At 42.3% G+C, this 19,211-nt stretch overlaps 1 protein-coding gene across 3 annotated transcripts; it reads right to left on the minus strand.

Moving 5' to 3' along the window:
• Positions 1–1,535: 1,535 nt before the first annotated feature.
• Positions 1,536–18,607, minus strand: maf1b (MAF1 homolog, negative regulator of RNA polymerase III b). 3 transcript variants are annotated; one of them, XM_046356266.1, is made up of 8 exons: positions 18,589–18,607; positions 15,186–15,274; positions 5,126–5,254; positions 4,705–4,867; positions 3,456–3,577; positions 3,132–3,251; positions 2,600–2,698; positions 1,536–2,437 (listed from the first exon to the last, which is right to left on the minus strand). In XM_046356266.1, exons 1-8 carry the CDS (start codon positions 18,589–18,591, stop codon positions 2,413–2,415), a joined length of 750 nt encoding a protein of 249 aa, XP_046212222.1. In that variant the 5' UTR covers positions 18,592–18,607; the 3' UTR covers positions 1,536–2,412. The 3 variants fall into 3 exon arrangements, with proteins under 3 accessions (XP_046212222.1, XP_046212224.1, XP_046212223.1); XM_046356268.1 differs by lacking the exon at positions 18,589–18,607 and adding an exon at positions 17,925–17,962; XM_046356267.1 differs by lacking the exon at positions 18,589–18,607 and adding an exon at positions 16,614–17,125.
• Positions 18,608–19,211: the final 604 nt, after the last annotated feature.

Below are 19,211 nucleotides of genomic sequence, written 5' to 3' on the forward strand. Positions count from 1 at the left end.
GGGTCTAGTCAACAGTCCTGGGCAACTCTAGTTCTTGGGGCCTGATTGGTGTCACTTTTGCCCTAGCTAACACACCTGACTCCAATAATCAACTAATCATGATCTTCAGTATAGAATGCAATTAGTCTAAATCAGCTGTGTTTGCTAGGGATGGGGGGGAAAGTGTAACACCAATCAGGCCCATGAGGACTGGAATAGCCTACATTTGCAGGGAGGAAAGAGGTATTAGCCCGCTACCGTGCATGTTTCGGTTTGCTGCTTCCTCCCCACTGTATGAGGGATCCTGAGCCCCTCTATTTATCATCCAGCTGTCTGAAGTCAACTTCTACTTGCCTGGTTTGGTGTCCTGTTTCTGTACTTTCTGGCCCTGGTCCTTTTCTCTCCTGATCCTACCTGCCTTTTCTCCAGTCTTCAAGATCCAAGGTTAAAGTGACATTTACCAATTTAAGAACATGTAAAAGGTAAATCAGTGGTGCTAAGTATTTCTTGTGCCATTCCAATAATTTTATGAAAGTTTAACCATTGTTATGAGGACTTTTGTTCTCTGCCTCTTTCCTGATTGAAATAAAATGGCTTGAGCATTGCTGGGCCTACCCCAAGAGACAGTGTGGAGGTGAATTATGATGTGATTTTTGCCATAAAGAGCTCACTAAACCCATAGAGAGAGGACTCTGGTGCCCAAAAGCCTGTTTTCGCATGGGCACTGCCATTGAGGACTTTCACCATCTTTTAAGTAGTCAACTGGGTGGGACTTTCCATGGGTTAAGGAAGGATTACATAATTCCATTCAGCTCATCAGGAATCAGCTGGCAGTAAATCTCAAACCTTGGCTTTATACCTGTTCAAATACTCCATATGGCAATATACCTTTTCAGCTTGTTTACCAACTCAGCAACATAGAAAGAAATGGACTACTTCAAAATGGAGAAGGCCTCAATAGCACTGCTCGTGTGCGGATGCTATAATTGGGGGGGGGGAGAAGAGTGCTCTTTCTCAGAGTAAACCAGACCTAAATACTGAATCACCTGGAACATCAGACTGATGAACACTGTCTACAAAGATCGTGTCTCCACCTGCTATACTGTTTTAAGACTGAAGTCAGATATTTATGACTTATTTTAAGTGGTTATAATGTAACCAATGTCTTGTAGGTCAATGTGCTGTCGTAATATGTGCAAGTGTTTGATGCCACACCTTGTCTCTAATGCAAAGGTCAGGCTCCACTCAATGTCCATAGGAACAATTTTTGTTATGAAAAGGTACTCGTAAAGATATTCTCTTATCTTGTACTGCTGTAATACAAGTCATTACTGCTCAAACTATTTTAATTAGTAATTATGTTGCCTGTATCCACTCCTCTCTGACAAGACATTTTGGTTCAAACAACTTTTATTCACAGTTTAATCAAAACAGGTCATAGATAAAAGGGTATTTTAACCTAAAAATACTGTAGAACATGAACAATTACTGGAAATATCACTGACTTTGCTGCCCGCATTCAGTAGCTCTTCAAACCAAAGCCTTTCAAGTTTAAAAGAGCATGAAATAAATGGATGCGTTTGATTGTAGCAGTGGAATATGGGTACAGGTTTTACGACATGATTGAGGTAATCTAAGGGAACATTATGCAGAGTGAATATGGTTATTGATAGACGTGAGTTATGAAAGTGATATGTTGTATTGCTCTTTGGCAGTGCCATCTCAATTTCACATCCACAGAAGGTCGTGTGCAGTAGATATTCAATCATTTTTTTACAAATAAAATTAGATTCGATTATTTCTGCAGTGGATTCAAACATATTACGAGGTTCCATTACAAATGCTGCATGTTTCAAAACACAGTGCTATGAAAGTTCAGTTCTCACAGTAACGTCACTGTCGAACATATAAAAGCCACACCTCGGAGGAAGCAGTCACAAATGGAAATCAGCTGGATAGACAATCAGATTGGCTCTCGTTGTACCACCCTTTAACCAGTGTGGCTGCGTGAGATTGGACCTACACAGTCATGTAATTAGCCCCCCCCCTTTAATGATGGCGTTGAACTGTGGACTTAATCATCTCCACTTAGTGATTGCTGGGATCTTCAATAAAAGAAAATGTGCTTGTCAGGGTTAGCTGTCCATGGTCTCTCTTGACCATAAACCAGGCATAGGTTCAAGTCAGGGACCATGATGGATGATAAAAATCACAGTAAAAGGGAGACAAGAAACCATGGGCATTTCAAAAATGTCCTTCACGGTATGGTTTGGATCCAGCTGATGTGAAACATGCACTTGTCGGGGATATCCTTCCTCTAAATGCGCAAATGACTCTGGGTTAGGCTCTACAAAACAGAGACAGAGGGGAAGATGAAAACAAAACGGGGAGGATGTATCGGCCTACATGGGCTTGTCTTCCATCGGGAGAGCGTTAGACACAGAGAGCTTTGGGGAACCTGAAGACAGGGAGAGAACAAGGTAGTGTCAATCATGTCTCTATCTAGACAAAACACACATGCAACCCCATGCACTGATGAAACTATATATGTAAGACAGAGACCCATTTGTGCACTAGAGTATAAGCCGGCAGTAACATTACTATAGTAAAACGATCCCACCTGTCCTCGGTGAATCCCTCGATCTCTTCCTCATCATCATCATTCAGCTCCATGTCCAACCCTTTGTCAAGACAACCGCGGCCGTACCCACTCAGGACACTTTGGAAATAAAGCAGAAATATCATGACTCCTTCCTTATTCAATCATAGCGGTACATCTGTTTTCTCTGGTTGACAAATTGCTTTTGGAGTTGATCTGTTCAGTCCCCTTCCCTAGCCTTTCATCCTCCTGGTAATAGATTACACTCCCATACCACATGAGACCAGACGGGCTTTAGCTGCCTCGGCACATCAAGCCCAATCAACTCCTGCTGCTGTATAGTGAACCCAGAAACAGTAGAATATGCTAGTTTGGTGTGAGCAATTCATACCAGCAACACGAGACAGATTTTCTGACTTTATAACAAAGATGAGGGACCATAGAAATTCAACCACAGGCCACCAACTATTTCATACTGGCTGTAAGAACTAACAAACTCTTGTTTTGTCAAAGATTGCATGGAGACAGAGTGAGGTCTGCTGTGACTGCTCACCTGACGGAGCGACAGGTGAAGAATACAATCCTCTTCAGCCTCTTGTTGTAGAAGAAGTAGTTGAAGGACCAGAGGCTGCCTTCCTCCCCAAAGGGGTCTGAGTCCAGGTCAGGGTTGTAGCTGAGGACAAAGAGGGGACATATAAATATACTTCATATACAGGCAGCAAACAAGAATCAGAAAACTTACTGTACATGTACCTTCACACACAACACACCTGTATAGGTCACATTCCTGCAGGCTAATTTCCTGGTCGATGACGTTCCACAGCTCTGGCCCCAGGGAGTAAAACATACTGTACATGTACCTTCACACACAACACACCTGTATATGTCACATTCCTGCAGGCTAATTTCCTGGTCAATGATGTTCCACAGCTCTGGCCCCAGGGAGTTGAACTCCACTCCAACTGATGAGTACAGGCTGCCGTTGACGGCATTCGTCACCTGGATGGAGGCACGGTACACAATCGTTACAACTTCTCATTCTCCTTACAGATGAATAGACCTCTTTGCTGTATGTCGGATTCAGACTTCTGCGATTATCACGTCACTGTGTGACGTTACCAAATTAAAATCTTGATATCAACCTGGCCAGATTTTACGACTTTCTTCAGGTCTACTTTCTTCAGGTCTGCAATTGGCTTGCGAGGCTACGTCAGCAGACACAGGCTGTCATCTGCAGCGGTGTATTTCCCCCTGGGCGTGTGCCAACACTAGCAGTGAAAGCCTCAGTCTATGCTTATGCGCGAGTGAAGTATTCTTTGTTTTTCCAAACTCACATCTTAGAAAAAGTTCACATGCAAAACTTTATTTGTCCGAACTCGAAATCAAAATAACATGGTCGCTGTGGTAGAACGTTTTATTTTGACTGGAGATTTTGTGCATTCCTCAAAACCCCCATCAGGTAGCCTAAACAAGATGATTATTAGGGAAATCATTATTCTTGCACAGCATGTAAAAGTTTCAACCAAACTATTATACAAATTTGACTATTCACAATAATCGTATTATTGTGTGCATACTCTGTGCCGGCCATGTTCCTATTGGTCAGTCACCGGGATCGGCTCGTAACACTAGCCACACGACAAAGGCAAAACAAATCTAACACCGAGAACTTTGTCAGAGCCTATGGCTAAAATCGTACGGTCTGCAAAGGCCTTCACAGCAGCGGTGTCAAACTCAATTCCCGAAGGGCCTCCGTTGTACTTGTTTGATCAATTAAGACAATTTTTTAGTTATTGATAAGTCACTTGGTTGTCGAGGTCTTAATTAGACAACCTGAAAGGTGATAATAAGGAACCAGCAGACACACGGCCCTCCCAGGAATTGAGCTTGACACCTCTATCTTACAGCCTGTGATATTCCATAAGGCCCTTGTAGAAAATTCACCGTCTCCCCCTTATGTGTATGGCTTTGTAACAATGTGCTCCCGGGACTTCCATGGGATGATTCAGAGCATCTGTATGTGAGCAATTCTGAAAATTAGCCATGAACGGCTGTTTTAAATGAGCTGGTTTAAAGTCATCCCAATGTGGTCTAATCATGAGAGGAACGGAGGTAGTGCTACTGACCCAGTTGAGGCTGGGCTCCCGGCTGAACTCGTGGCCCCGAGCTGCACTGAAGTCGTAGTCGGGCCTGAATGACTCGTTGAGCGTGGTGATGAGGTAGAACAATGTCTTCCTGCAACACTTGTCACTCAGCGGGTTCTCACCATCCTCACCACTCTTCCCTAGTCTGCGCAAAACAATGTAGATGAGTAGAGAGTGGAGTTATTTGGTTGGGAAGTTAAAAAAGAAAGATTCTCCATTCACGTGCCACAACTGACAGTCCGATACAACACCAGTATCTACAGAGTAGTATTCATTAGTGCATACTGTAGGAAAACATTTCACAATGAAAAACAAAAACAGGTAGTCCCTCCCCATTGGTATCAGTTTCATTCCTAGTGATCAGACCTGTGTTATGAAAACATTGTGTGGCTGTGGTCCTTACTGGGGTGGGCTCGTGGCGCTGGACTGTGGGGGCGAGAGGGCCTCTAGGACATGTGGTTCCCCTTCCTGGCAGAACTGCTTAAACATGTGCTTGTCATCACCAGCCATCTTGCAGGAGTAGCTCTCGATCCTAAAGAGAGAGACAAAACCCAGAGTTAAACTGTTGGCATTGTATTAAAAGTGGAATTCCATTAATCTACTGACTGCATTGTCTCAAACTAATCATGTCCCTAATTCAATAATGCAAACCGTACAGTATCTCATCTACTGTCCCTCCCACATTGTATATTTGTGTTTATTGCTTTGGACAAGTCTCGGTTGTCTGTTTCATTGAGTTCCATTTGAGGGATGTGGATGGAATGGCACTAGGTTGAGGGAGTCGTGCAGGGTCTGGTCATGTTTATCCCCCCCAACCTTAGCTATGCAAGAGAAGAGGTTGTGCAACTCAAACTCTGGCTCAGACACACTGTGGCCCAGTCTAATTATAGGATGGGGCAAAGGTCAGGTGGGTGTCACATGACTGGCTAGTTTCCATTAACAGACAAATGGGACTCACCACCTGGATTGAGTAAGTCTTATGCAGCAAAATGTGAGTGTTTATTTTTATTTTCTACATTGGATCAAAAGTAGAGACTGAGCTACAAAATGGTATGTCATATACTGCATGAGGAAAGTAATTCTGCCTTGAAAGTTGATCAACTTGTAAACTCACTTTTGAGAAAATGGCCTTTGAATTAATGTTTTGGCATCTAGTGAAGAGCTCTTTGCCTACACCCATTCTGCATCGATCACACCCTCTAAAGCTTTAGCCCCACCCGTCTCGTTTCACTCTAGGAGCGCACACTTGACGCTGTGGCCAATGATTTGTTCACCTCTGGATAGCATAAAACAGTCTAACCAGCTCTACTAGCAACAATTATTACACTTTTTTTCCAGACATTTACTGACGCGGCCATATTCGATGGTGAGTTGACGCTGATCTTATATTCAGTAGTTCTTCTCGACTGTATGTAATGAAACCTAAGATGACCTGGGGTACTAATGTAAGAAATAACACGTAAAAAAACAAAAAACTGCATAGTTTCCTAGGAACGCGAAGCGAGGCGGCCATCTCAGTCGGCGCCGGAAGTACAGTTGTCTCCATATTTACAAAAACTCTTCAAATTTGTATTCTCCGGGAAGATTTTTTTGATGGCTGGTGTGATGAACTTCTAGAATGTTGAGCCGATGTCCTGGGCATGGGCAACTGCATGTCTTGATTACCAACAACGACGAGACGGCCTACAGGGAGGAGGTGAGGGCCCTCGGAGTGTGGTGTCAGGAAAATAACCTCACACTCAACGTCAACAAAACTAAGGAGATGATTGTGGACTTCAGGAAACAGCAGAGGGAACACCCCCCTATCCACATCGATGGAACAGTAGTGGAGAGGGTAGCTAGTTTTAAGTTCCTCGGCATACACATCACAGACAAACTGAATTGGTCCACTCACACTGACAGCGTCGTGAAGAAGGCGCAGCAGCGCCTATTCAACCTCAGGAGGCTGAAGAAATTCGGCTTGTCACCAAAAGCACTCAAACTTCTACAGATGCACAATCGAGAGCATCCTGGCGGGCTGTATCACCGCCTGGTACGGCAACTGCTCCGCCCTCAACCGTAAGGCTCTCCAGAGGGTAGTGAGGACTGCACAACGCATCACCGGGGGCAAACTACCTGCCCTCCAGGACACCTACACCACCCGTTGTTACAGGAAGGCCATAAAGATCATCAAGGACATCAACCACCCGAACCACTGCCTGTTCACCCCGCTATCATCCAGAAGGTGAGGTCAGTACAGGTGCATCAAAGCTGGGACCGAGAGACTGAAAAACAGCTTCTATCTCAAGGCCATCAGACTGTTAAACAGCCACCACTAACACTGAGTGGCTGCTGCCAACACACTGTCATTGACACTGACCCAACTCCAGCCATTTTAATAATGGGAATTGATGGGAAATGATGTAAATATATCACTAGCCACTTTAAACAATGCTACCTTATATTTTACTTACCCTACATTATTCATCTCATATGCATATGTATATACTGTACTCTACATCATCGACTGCATCCTTATGTAACACATGTATCACTAGCCACTTTAACTATGCCACTTTGTTTACTTTGTCTACACACTCATCTCATATGTATATACTGTACTCGATACCATCTACTGTATGCTGCTCTGTACCATCACTCATTCATCTATCCTTATGTACATGTTCCTTATCCCCTTACACTGTGTATAAGACAGTAGTTTTGGAATTGTTAGTAGATTATTTGTTGGTTATCACTGCATTGTCGGAACTAGAAGCACAAGCATTTCGCTACACTCGCATTAACATCTGCTAACCATGTATATGTGACAAATAAAATTTGATTTGATTTGAACTGGAAAAGGATGGATGAGATTGACCTGCGTGCCTACATAGGGCTGCTAATTTTAGCAGTTGTGTATAGCTCCCGTGGCGAAGGGCTACATGTAGTCTCTGAGATGCTGCGAGTGGAAGGACGATTTTCCGAATGCTACGATTTGATAGCAGTGAGTCAAGACGTGCAAGATGAGAGAAACTGGCAGCCATAGAGGTCTGGGAGAAGTGGGTGGAGCGTCTGCCATACCTCTACAACCCTGGGCCTGAGTGGATGAGCAACTGGTTCCAGAGGTACATTTTTATTTTCATATCTGAAATGTGATTTTCACTGTTCATTTTATTACGTATTGCTGTAAAATCATTGATTTGCGATTGTTTTCTGTGACATTGATACTAATTGCCGATAGTAATCTCTTTTGTCCAAAGGTTGCTGTCCTTTCCAGAAGTATATGCCCAGCAAGCCAGCAAAGTATGGCATCAAGATATGGGTGGCCTGTGATCCACAATTCAGCTATGCTTGGAAGATGCAAGTCTACACAGGGAAGCTGATCAGTGGAGGCCTGGAGAAGAACCAGGGGATGCGGGTTGTGCTTAATGTGACAGATGGACTGAGGGGGCACAGTGTCACGTGTGACAATTTCTTCACTTCTTATAAACTCAGCCAGCAGCTCCTGAAGAGGAAGATCACCATGGTTGGCACAGTTAGAAAGAACAAGTCTGAGCTCCACCCTGCACTCCTCAACAAGGGGGAGAGAGACCTTCCCAAAGTTTGCCTTCACCCCCATCACCACTCTAGTTTTTTACCTCCCAAAGAGGAACAAGAATGTGGTCCTCCTGAGCACACTGAACAAAACGGCTGAGATAAGTGATCGTGAGGACAGGAAGCCAGCCATCATTCTGGACTACAACAACAACCACAACAAAGGAGGGAGGTCTGGACAGGGTGATTGGAACTTACAGCTGCAGGAGGATGACTGGCCCCTGGTCATCTTCCATAACATCATTGTGTCCTCATAATATGCCTTTGTGATATGGAACAAGATCAACCCTACCTGGATGCCTGATAAGCTTAAAAAGAGGGTGTTCCTGGATCAGCTTGGAAAGGCACTTGTAACCCCACACATTCAAAGAAGGGAGCGCCTCCCCCACACAGCAGCCTCTGCAGAGCTTGTGAAAGCTGTTTAGGGCGCTGAATCTTGTCCTGATCCACCTGAGGCTGCAGCAGGCAAGAGGAGGAAATGCCAATTCTGCCCCCCAAAGGGCTGTAAAACAAATACTATGTGCTGCACATGTGAGAAATACATCTGCAAAGTCCATGCACACACACTTGCATACTGTCCTACATGTGCTAATTACACTTGATTTATTTTATTCACATTTTTTTTGTATCCATCTAATTTGTTTATACACCTTGTGGGTGGGGGCAATGGTTAAAAAAAGTGGGAGAAGCCTAGAATTTTGTAGTTTAATTCCTCATTGCTCAGTATAAGAATATCACTATGTTGCCAAAAAAGTTCAAGACTAATAGTTTCCCTTCAATAAAATGCATTCAAAACTACTTTCTGCACATTTCTGCTACACAAGTGCTATCTTGCAAAAATATCTGTTTACACCTATGCAGTACCTTTCACAATAATAATAAACCTCTACTTCAAATCAAATCTCATTTGTCACGTACACATGGTTAGCAGATGTTAATGCGAGTGTAGCGAAATGCTTGTGCTTCTAGTTCCGAAAATGCAGTAATAACCAGAGTAATCTAACCTAACAATTCCAAAACTACTACCTTATCCACACAAGTGTAAAGAGATAAAGAATATGTACAGTGCCTTGCGAAAGTATTCGGCCCCCTTGAACTTTGCGACCTTTTGCCACATTTCAGGCTTCAAACAAAGATATAAAACTATTTTTTTGTGAAGAATCAACAACAAGTGGGACACAATCATGAAGTGGAACGACATTTATTGGATATTTCAAACTTTTTTAACAAATCAAAAACTGAAAAATTGGGCGTGCAAAATTAGTCAGCCCCCTTTAAGTTAATACTTTGTAGCGCCACCTTTTGCTGCGATTACAGCTGTAAGTCGCTTGGGGTATGTCTATCAGTTTTGCACATCGAGAGACTGAAATTTTTTCCCATTCCTCCTTGCAAAACAGCTCGAGCTCAGTGAGGTTGGATGGAGAGCATTTGTGAACATCAGTTTTCAGTTCTTTCCACAGATTCACGATTGGATTCAGGTCTGGACTTTGACTTGGCCATTCTAACACCTGGATATGTTTATTTTTGAACCATTCCATTGTAGATTTTGCTTTATGTTTTGGATCATTGCCTTGTTGGAAGACAAATCTCCATCCCAGTCTCAGGTCTTTTGCAGACTCCATCATTCTTCCAGAATGGTCCTGTATTTGGCTCCATCCATCTTCCCATCAATTTTAACCATCTTCCCTGTCCCTGCTGAAGAAAAGCAGACCCAAACCATGATGCTGCCACCACCATGTTTGACAGTGAATGCACCAATTTGTAAGTCGCTCTGGATAAGAGCATCTGCTAAATGACTTAAATGTAAATGTGGACGGTGTGTAAGGGTGATGAGCTGTGTTGCTTTTACGCCAAACATAACGTTTTGCATTGTTGCCAAAAAAGTTCAATTTTGGTTTCATCTGACCAGAGCACCTTCTTCCACATGTTTGGTGTGTCTCCCAGGTAGCTTGTGGCAAACTTTAAACGACACCTTTTATGGATATCTTTAAGAAATGGCTCTCTTCTTGCCACTCTTCCATAAAGGCCAGATTTGTGCAATATCCGACTGATTGTTGTCCTATGGACAGAGTCTCCCACCTCAGCTGTAGATCTCTGCAGTTCATCCAGAGTGATCATGGGCCTCTTGGCTGCATCTCTGATCAGTCTTCTCCTTGTATAAGCTTAAAGTTTAGAGGGACGGCCAGGTCTTGGTAGATTTGCAGTGGTCTGATACACCTTCCTTTTCAATATTATCGCTTGCACAGTGTTCCTTGGGATGTTTAAAGCTTGGGATTTTTTTTTGTATCCAAATCCGGCTTTAAACTTCTTCACAACAGTATCTCGGACCTGCCTGGTGTGTTCCTTGTTCTTCATGGTGCTCTCCGCGCTTTTAACGGACCTCTGAGACTATCACAGTGCAGGTGCATTTATACGGAGACTTGATTGCACACAGGTGGATTGTATTTATCATCATTAGTCATTTAGGTCAACATTGAGATCCTCACTGAACTTCTGGAGAGAGTTTGCTGCACTGAAAGTAAAGGGGCTGAATAATTTCACGCCCAATTGTTCAGTTTTTGATTTGTTAAAAAAGTTTGAAATATCCAATAAATGTCGTTCCACTTCATGATTGTGTCCCACTTGTTGTTGATTCTTCACAAAAAAATACAATTTTATATCTTTATGTTTGAAGCCTGAAATGTGGCAAAAGGTCGCAAAGTTCAAGGGGGCCGAATACTTTCGCAAGGCACTGTAAATACAGATATATGAATGAGTGATGGTACAGAGCGGCATAGGCAAGATGCAGTAGATAGTATCAAGTACAGTACATACATATGAGATGAGTAATGTAGGGTATATAAACAGTGGCATAGTTTAAAGTGGCTAGTGATACATGGATTACATAAAGATGCAGTAGATGATAGAGTACAGTATCTACATATGAGATGAGTAATGTAGGGTATGTAAAGATTATATTAAGTAGCGTTTTTTAAAGTGGCTAGTGATATATTTTTTACATCAATTTCCATCCATTTCCATTATTAAAGTGGCTGGAGTTGAGTCAGTATGTTGGCAGCAGCCACTCAATGTTAGTGGTGGCTGTTTAACAGTCTGATGGCCTTGAGATAGAAGCTGTTTTTCAGTCTCTCGGTCCCTGCTTTGATGCACCTGTACGGACCTCGCCTTCTGGATGATAGCGGGGTGAACAGGCAGTGGCTCGGGTGGTTGTTGTCCTTGATGAGCTTTATGGCCTTCCTGTGACATCGGGTGGTGTAGGTTTCCTGGGGGGCAGTGATGCGTTGTGCAGACCTCACAATCCTCTGGAGAGCCTTACGGTTGTGGGCGGAGCAGTTGCCGTACTAGGCGGTGATACAGCCCAACAGGATGCTCTCGATTGTGCATCTGTAGAAGTTTGCGAGTGATTTTGGCAACAAGCCAAATTTCAGCCTCCTGAGGTTGAAGAGGCGCTGCTTTGCCCGCCAGGCACTTCAAATCACTTCCATTTTTAAAATACCTTTTCTCTCTCCAATTTCATGGTATCCAATTGATAGTTATAGTCTTGTCCGTACAGGAGTTGCAGCGATGGGACTCGGGAGAGGCCAAGAGCCGTGCGTCCTCCGAAACACGACCCAGCCAAGCCGCACTGCTTCTTGACACAATGCCCGCTTAACCCAGAAGCTAGCCGCACCGTGTCAGAAGAAACACCGTACACCTGGCAACCGTGTCAGTGTGCTTGCGCCTGGCCCGCAACAGGAGTCACTAGGGAGCAATGGGACAAGAAAATCACGGCCTGCCAAACCCTCTCCTAACCCGGACGATGCTGGGCCAATTGTGCGCCGCCTCATGGGTCTCCCAGTCACTGCCAGCTGTGACACAGCCTGGGATCGAACCCGGGTCTGTAGTGATGCCTCAAGCACTTCCTTAGACAGCTGTACCACTTGATTTTAACAAACAATTTGTCCCACCCCCCCAAAAAAATGCAGATTTCAAAATCCCAATGTGGCCCTCGAGCCGAAAAGTTTGCCCACCCATGCTATATAGGATAGTTGCTGTTGCGTGTAGGCCTATTTGTAACAGACTTTCTGGTTAAATAAAACATTTTATCCAGAAACAGTCATTCTATGGAAAACTATGATAGAATGTGAACCTCAAACATGTGACTGCATGCTCTGTTTTGTATCATTATGGGTCCAGTTGAATATTTGAGTAATTGCAGACTTTGGCTTTTAATTGGGGTGGAAAGAAGTCTGCTGCCATCATGGGCCATACTAATCCAGTAAGCAGCAGGCTAAACACCATCAGTGCCCAGCTGTGAGTGTGTGTATGCTCCATACCACTCTCCATTACAGTATAAAAATAGCCACAAAGGCCTGTTAGAGGACACCCTGTCCTGGGTCACACTGCCCCCATGGGTCAGAACCATGAAAGGAGTCACCACCACCTGCACCGTTCCGACTGGTTCCACAACCTATAGTCCTTTGTAAAATCCCTGCTCCTACTGTTACCTCGATGCCTGCTGCAGTTGAGTTCAATCTACCCCCATTGCGTAACACAACACTCATCCACCATCCTAAGGGATCAATAAATTTTGTGAGAGATTACACCTCCTTAGCAAAATAGTCCATATTACCGGTAATCACTACAGGGCTTGATGGGGATTAGGGCTCAATTCCTAAACCCCAATATTGCCTCATCTGGTCCTGCTCAGGTACCTTTTTAGGTAGCCTACACCACATCTTTAGCACAGAGACACACCTCTGTGGAAGTTCAGTTGACCATATTATTCTGACAGTTTGTTGCTTACCTCTATGTGTACATATGCAGTGTCCTTAGCTTTGACTTTACCCTTCATAGGCTGTATGGTGTTGTTGATGCTCCCAGAGAGCCTCAAAGTGTTAATCTCGCCTTTTTAAAATACAGCCTATTAACCCAACAAGAAATACACCCCCGAAGAGAGGCACAGAATGCATGCACCATCCACAGAGGAGGTAGGGTGAGAGGTGTGTTATGGTCCATGAACAGCTGATCCTGTAGTAGTAGCAGCCTACAGTTCCATCTGTCACCATGCACTTGCGGTTCACACACAGGCCTACTAAAGGACAGCACATTTAGTAACTGTTTGGACACCTACTCATTGAAGAGTTTTTATTTGTACTATTTTCTACATTGTAGAATATATTAGTAAAGACAAACTATGAAATAACACATGGAATTATGTAGTAACCAAGTGTTAAAATATATATATATTTTATATCCGTCAAAGTAGCTACCCTTCACCTTGATGACAGCTTTGCACATTCTTGGCATTATCTCAACCCGCTTCAATCCAATGTATTTATAAAGCCCTTTTTACATCAGCCGATGTCACAAAGTGCTACACAGAAACAACAGCGTTGCCTAAAGCCAAAACAGCAAGCAATGCAGAAGCACGGTGGCTAGGAAAAACTCCTTAGATAAGGCAGGAACCTAGGAAGAAACCTAAAAAGGAACCAGTCTCAAGAGGTGTCCAGTCCTCTTCTGGCTGTGCCAAGTGGAGATTATAACACTACATGGCCAATATAATCAAACCTTCATAGATGACCCACAGGGTCAAATAATAATAATCACAGTGGTTGTAGAGGGTGCAACAGGTCGCTTTCATAGCATCACCTGGAATACTTTTCCAACAGTATTGAAGGAGTTCCCAAATACGTTGAGTATTTGTTGGCTGCTTTTCCATCACTCTGCGGTACAACTCATCCCGAACCATCTCAATTGGGTTGAGATCGGGTGATTGTGAAGGCCAAGTCATCTGAAGCAGCACTCCATCACTCTCCTTATTGGTCAAATAGCCCTTACACAGCCTGGAGGTTTATTGGGCCATTGTCCTGTTGAAAAATAAATGAGTGGGACAAAGGGCAAACCAGATGGGATCGCGTATTGCTGCAGAAGTGTGCCTTGCATTCTAAATAAATCACAGACCGTGTCATCAGACCAAAGGACAGATTTTCACCGGTCTAATGTCCATTGACGTGTTTCTTGGCCCATCAAGTATCTTTTTCTAATTGGTGTCCTTTAGTAGTGGTTTCTTTGCAGCAATTTGACCACGAAGGCCTGATTCACACAGTTGATGTTGAGATGTGTCTGTTATTTGAACTCTGAAGCATTTATTTGGGCTGCCATTTCTGAGGCTGGTAACTAATGAACTTATCCTTCGAAGCAGTGGTGACTCTGGGTCTTCCTTTCCTGTGGCGGTCATGGGAACCAGTTTAATCACAGCGCTTGATGGTTTTTGTGACTGCACTTGAAGAAATTTAAAAAGTAATTTACATTTTCCATATTTATTGACCTGCATGTCTTAAAGTAATGATGGACTGTCATTTCTCTTTGCTTATTTGAGCTGTTCTTGCCATAATATGGACTTGGTCATTTACCAAATAGGGCTATCTTCTGTATACCAACCTCTTATCTTGCCACAACTGATTGTCTCAAACGCATTTAGGAAAGAAATTCCACAAATTAACACAAGGCACACCTGTTAATTGAAATGCATTCCCGGTGACTACCTTATGAAGCTGGTTGAGAGAATGGCAAGTGTGCAAAGCTGTCAAGGCAAAGGGTGGCCACTTTGAAGAATCTCAATTATAACATATATTTTGATTTGTTTAACACTTTTTTGGTTACTACATGATTCCATGAGTGTTATTTCATAGTTTCGATGTCTTCACTATTATTCTACAATGTAGAAAATAGTAAAAAAGAAACAAAAACCCTTGAATGAGTAGGTGCGTCCAAACTTTTGAATGGTACTGTATGTGTTCGTCATTCAACAGTAAAGCAGGCGTTACAAAACACTTTGTGATAAGTGATTAGATAGGAGGTAATTTTATTGACTGATGATGCTGGTCTTGTGCTGTTATGGTAATTACCTTCCAAGGATGCGAGACTCTCCCGTTTCAACACAGAGTTGAGAGCTCAGAGCTTCAAAGCTGCTGTTTTCTAACAGTTTCATTGCTGCCTGTGAGAGGAAAGGGAAATGTTAAAATACAGTCCATCAGCCATTTAAAAATACTTTTTCACGGCTTCCTTAGTGGGAAAACAAGGTGTATGAAATAAATGTTATCCCTATGGTGTAGTTATTAATCTACTTGACAGGGGCAGGTTGAGCAAATTAGCCCAGTGAAGTAGGTTTTCAGCAATATGTGAATGCAACTTGGTCTCAGAGCATTTTGTATTATTCTGTAAGTAAATCCAAGATACGAAAAGTAAAATTTTACTAAATGCAGTAAGGTATGTATTAGTTTGCAGTGGTGTAAAGTAATTAAGTAAAAATACTTTAAAGTACTACTGAAGTAGTTTTTTTGGATATCTTGACTATTCATTTTTTTATGTTTTAATTTACTTCACTACATATACTTTTTACTCCATACATTTTCCCTGACACCCAAAAGTACTTATAATAATTTTGAATGCTTAGCAGGACAGGAAAATAGTCTAATTCACACACTTAAAAAAGAAAATCCCTGGTCTTCCCTACTGCATCTGATCTGGCAGACGTATTAAACACAAATGCTTTGTTTGTAAATTAAGTGAGTGTTGGAATGTGCCCCTGGCTATACATACTTTAAAAAAATGGTTTTGAAATGATTTGTACTCTTACTTTTGATACGAAAGTATATTTAAAACCCAAACTTAGTTTTACTTTTACTCAAGTTAGATTTTACTGGGTTACTTTCACTTTAGTCATTTTCTATTAAGGTATCTTTACTTTTACTCAAGTATGACAATTGGGTACATTTTCCACAACTGTCAGTTTGTGGAACCCATCACCCATTTCATATGATATGAATTACAATTCGTATTATGTTACGAATTTGCAAAACATATATGTTATGAATTCTAGCTAGGTGGTTAAATGTTAGCTAAAATCGCTAAGTAATTATAAAGTAGCTAAAAAGGTAGAATGTTGCTAAAGTTGTCTGTGATGACATTGGAACTTACAACATTTGTGTTGGTAGACGTTAGCATTATGTCAACCCATCAACCCTGACCAAACACCCTACTTAAGTATCCTCCATCTCTCATGTAACTATACCAAACTTTACATACATACATACATACATACATACATACATACATACATACATACATACATACATACATACATACATACATACATACATACATACATACATACATACATACATACATACATACATACATACATACATACATACATACATACATACATACATACATACGTCTAGCTGATCCATCCCTCACTAAACCTCTGCTTGTTAGGTAGTTGTCTACAGTAGCTAACTAATCTACACATTTCACATAAACGTTCGTCTTACCAAAGATAACGTCGACGCTCTTTGTGAAACTGAAATGTCTTTACCAATTTCACTTATGTTTCTCTTAGCAGGCGAGGACGAGCAACAGATTTGTTGTTGTTATGCAAGTTAGCTAGCAAGCACTGACTGTGTCAGAGCAGTTAGTTCCTAAACTTCAGCAATTTAAAAACATATTCGTACGAGATTGATTTATCGTTAAAGCTTTTATCGAAAAACTTCTTATGCCGATTAAATGAGACGACATCAAATCCAAAGAACCCCTGAATCCGTCTGACTTGGATTGCAGCTGCATCCCTTTTGACAGATTTACGTTGACCGAGATACGCTAACGTTAGCTTGCGAACTACAGTTTCTGTCAGATCAAGTCGCCTTTTCGAATAGACTTGATCTTTTGCACTGCTTCTGTTTACTTCGCAAAGTCCCTGTGTAATTTTTGATGAGCAAGACTGATCATTTGAAGGCAAACCACACAACAGTGTCGATGAAAACGTAATAAATCCACTGTATTTAACCCCCGCCCACTGTAAACCATGAAATACATTTTCATTGTCAAAGACCACACCTACTTATTTTGAGTGTCGCTTTGTAGTGCTCTGAATGGCTGACTGACATGTCCTTATAAACCACTGATGGTTATGATTGGTCAAAATGGTGTGTCGTTTAATAATTCTAGATTGACAGGCGACGTACGGCCCTGTTGGAAATCAAAGGCATCAATTCTTCCGACAACAAAAGCTGAGTGGCGACCCTTAACTGCATGATAACTTTGCCTAAAACGAGTTGATTCATAGTCGATTTCTGTGCAGTATCTGTCTGTTCTAACAAGGCAGGAATGACAACAGGGGAAAAATATTTTTACAGATTACCTGCAATCATGAAACACCAAGTAAATAAGACTCAATAACTGTCAGAAAAGCGAAGAAACTCCAAGACCTGAACCCACACAGCTTGTAGTATAGGGTCAGCTCCGATCATTTCATCACTGGTAAGGCACAGATCGCAATTTATTCGGGGGGAGAGGTGGTCCAAAGTAGAGGAGTGTTATCAAACTTTTTTTTTCTTTGGAGGGTTGTGTGTGTTTTTTTTTTATTGGGCACAGGGGAGGGAGTGCATTTCCCCCCCCCACAGCAAACGCGATCACAACACACAGGTTAAAAATATTTAAATAACTGACCCAATTACATTAATTTAGGGACAGGTCGAAAAGCATTCAACATTTATGTCAATTTAGCTATCTAGGTATTTATATTAGCTAGCTTGCTGTTGTTAGCTAATTTGTCCTGGGATATAAACATTGAGTTGTTATTTTACCTGAAATGCACAAGGTCCTCTACTCCGACAATTAATCCACACATAAAATTGTCAACCGAATCGTTTCTGGTCATCTCTCCTCCTTCTAGGCTTTTTCTTCTCTTGACTTTATATTGCGATTGGCAACTTTCATAAATTAGGTGCATTACTGCCACTGACCTCGTTCGACTTTCAGTCACCCACGTGGGTATAACCAATGAGGAGATGGCACGTGGATACCTGCTTCTATAAACCAATGAGGAGATGGGAGAGGCAGGACTTGCAGTGCGATCTGCGTCACAAATAGAACTGACTTCTAACAGTGTGGGTGCAACAATTGAATAATATAGATTTCTAAATTTATTTTGCAGCGCTGGCGCACACGATGCGAGCGGTGTAGTCAGGGTATTATGCGGTATCCTTTTCTGTGTGCTAACTTTTCATCTATCCAGCCCTCTATCCAACATTCATAGTGGAAGGTGGATTGTTTGTTTAGATCTGCAATAAGCTAACTAGCAATCATGCCACACATAAACTACCACCCATAAAAATCATACCACACAATCATACCACACATTATTAAGCTTTAGCTACTGCAAGCCTATGATATGAATGCAATGTGCACCGGCGTTCCAACTGACTCTGACAGTTGAACTTGAGGTAAGGAAGAATGTTTCAGGCTTACCATAGTTACTCCTAAAATCCAACAATAAAATGATTATCTTTATACAAAATATTCAGATACTTAATATATATCCATGTAGCAGACGCAGTAGCCATCTGACAAAGAAATGCATGTCCGTGTCACAGCATGCCACCAACATATCTCTATCTCTCTGGGGCTAGGCCTAAACATCTCTTCCTTTATATAGGCCATTTTTTAATATATTGTGGCAAAGGAAGGTGGAGCCGACCCACAGATAAAGGGTCAAGAAAAACCAGGAAGAGGGAGAGAGAGTGCTGGAAGGAGCTATGAACAATAGAGAAAGAGACTAGAGAGATTGGCTGGATTTACCGTGTATGAGCTGGATTGTTTTGGACTTACCTGTTGGCGTTTGGACCTGGACCTATCGAGAACCCGATTCGTGTACCGAACCCTGCTATCCTTGACCTCGCCTGCGGCCTGGGTGGACCAGGACGGAGAAACAAACACACAGGTATGGTCCTGTTCGAAAGAACTCTCATTCTTGGGTGATTTGGTGACAGTTTACCACTTAATTTGTGACAAACGCTCCTAACCTTGAAGAGGTTTGCCACAATATTTAATTTATTTTATTTTCATACAGTGGACACCTACAGTAAGCCTAT

Source organism: Oncorhynchus gorbuscha, linkage group LG07 (genome assembly GCF_021184085.1).
Source record: "Oncorhynchus gorbuscha isolate QuinsamMale2020 ecotype Even-year linkage group LG07, OgorEven_v1.0, whole genome shotgun sequence".
Taxonomy (NCBI): Eukaryota; Metazoa; Chordata; class Actinopteri; order Salmoniformes; family Salmonidae; genus Oncorhynchus; species Oncorhynchus gorbuscha.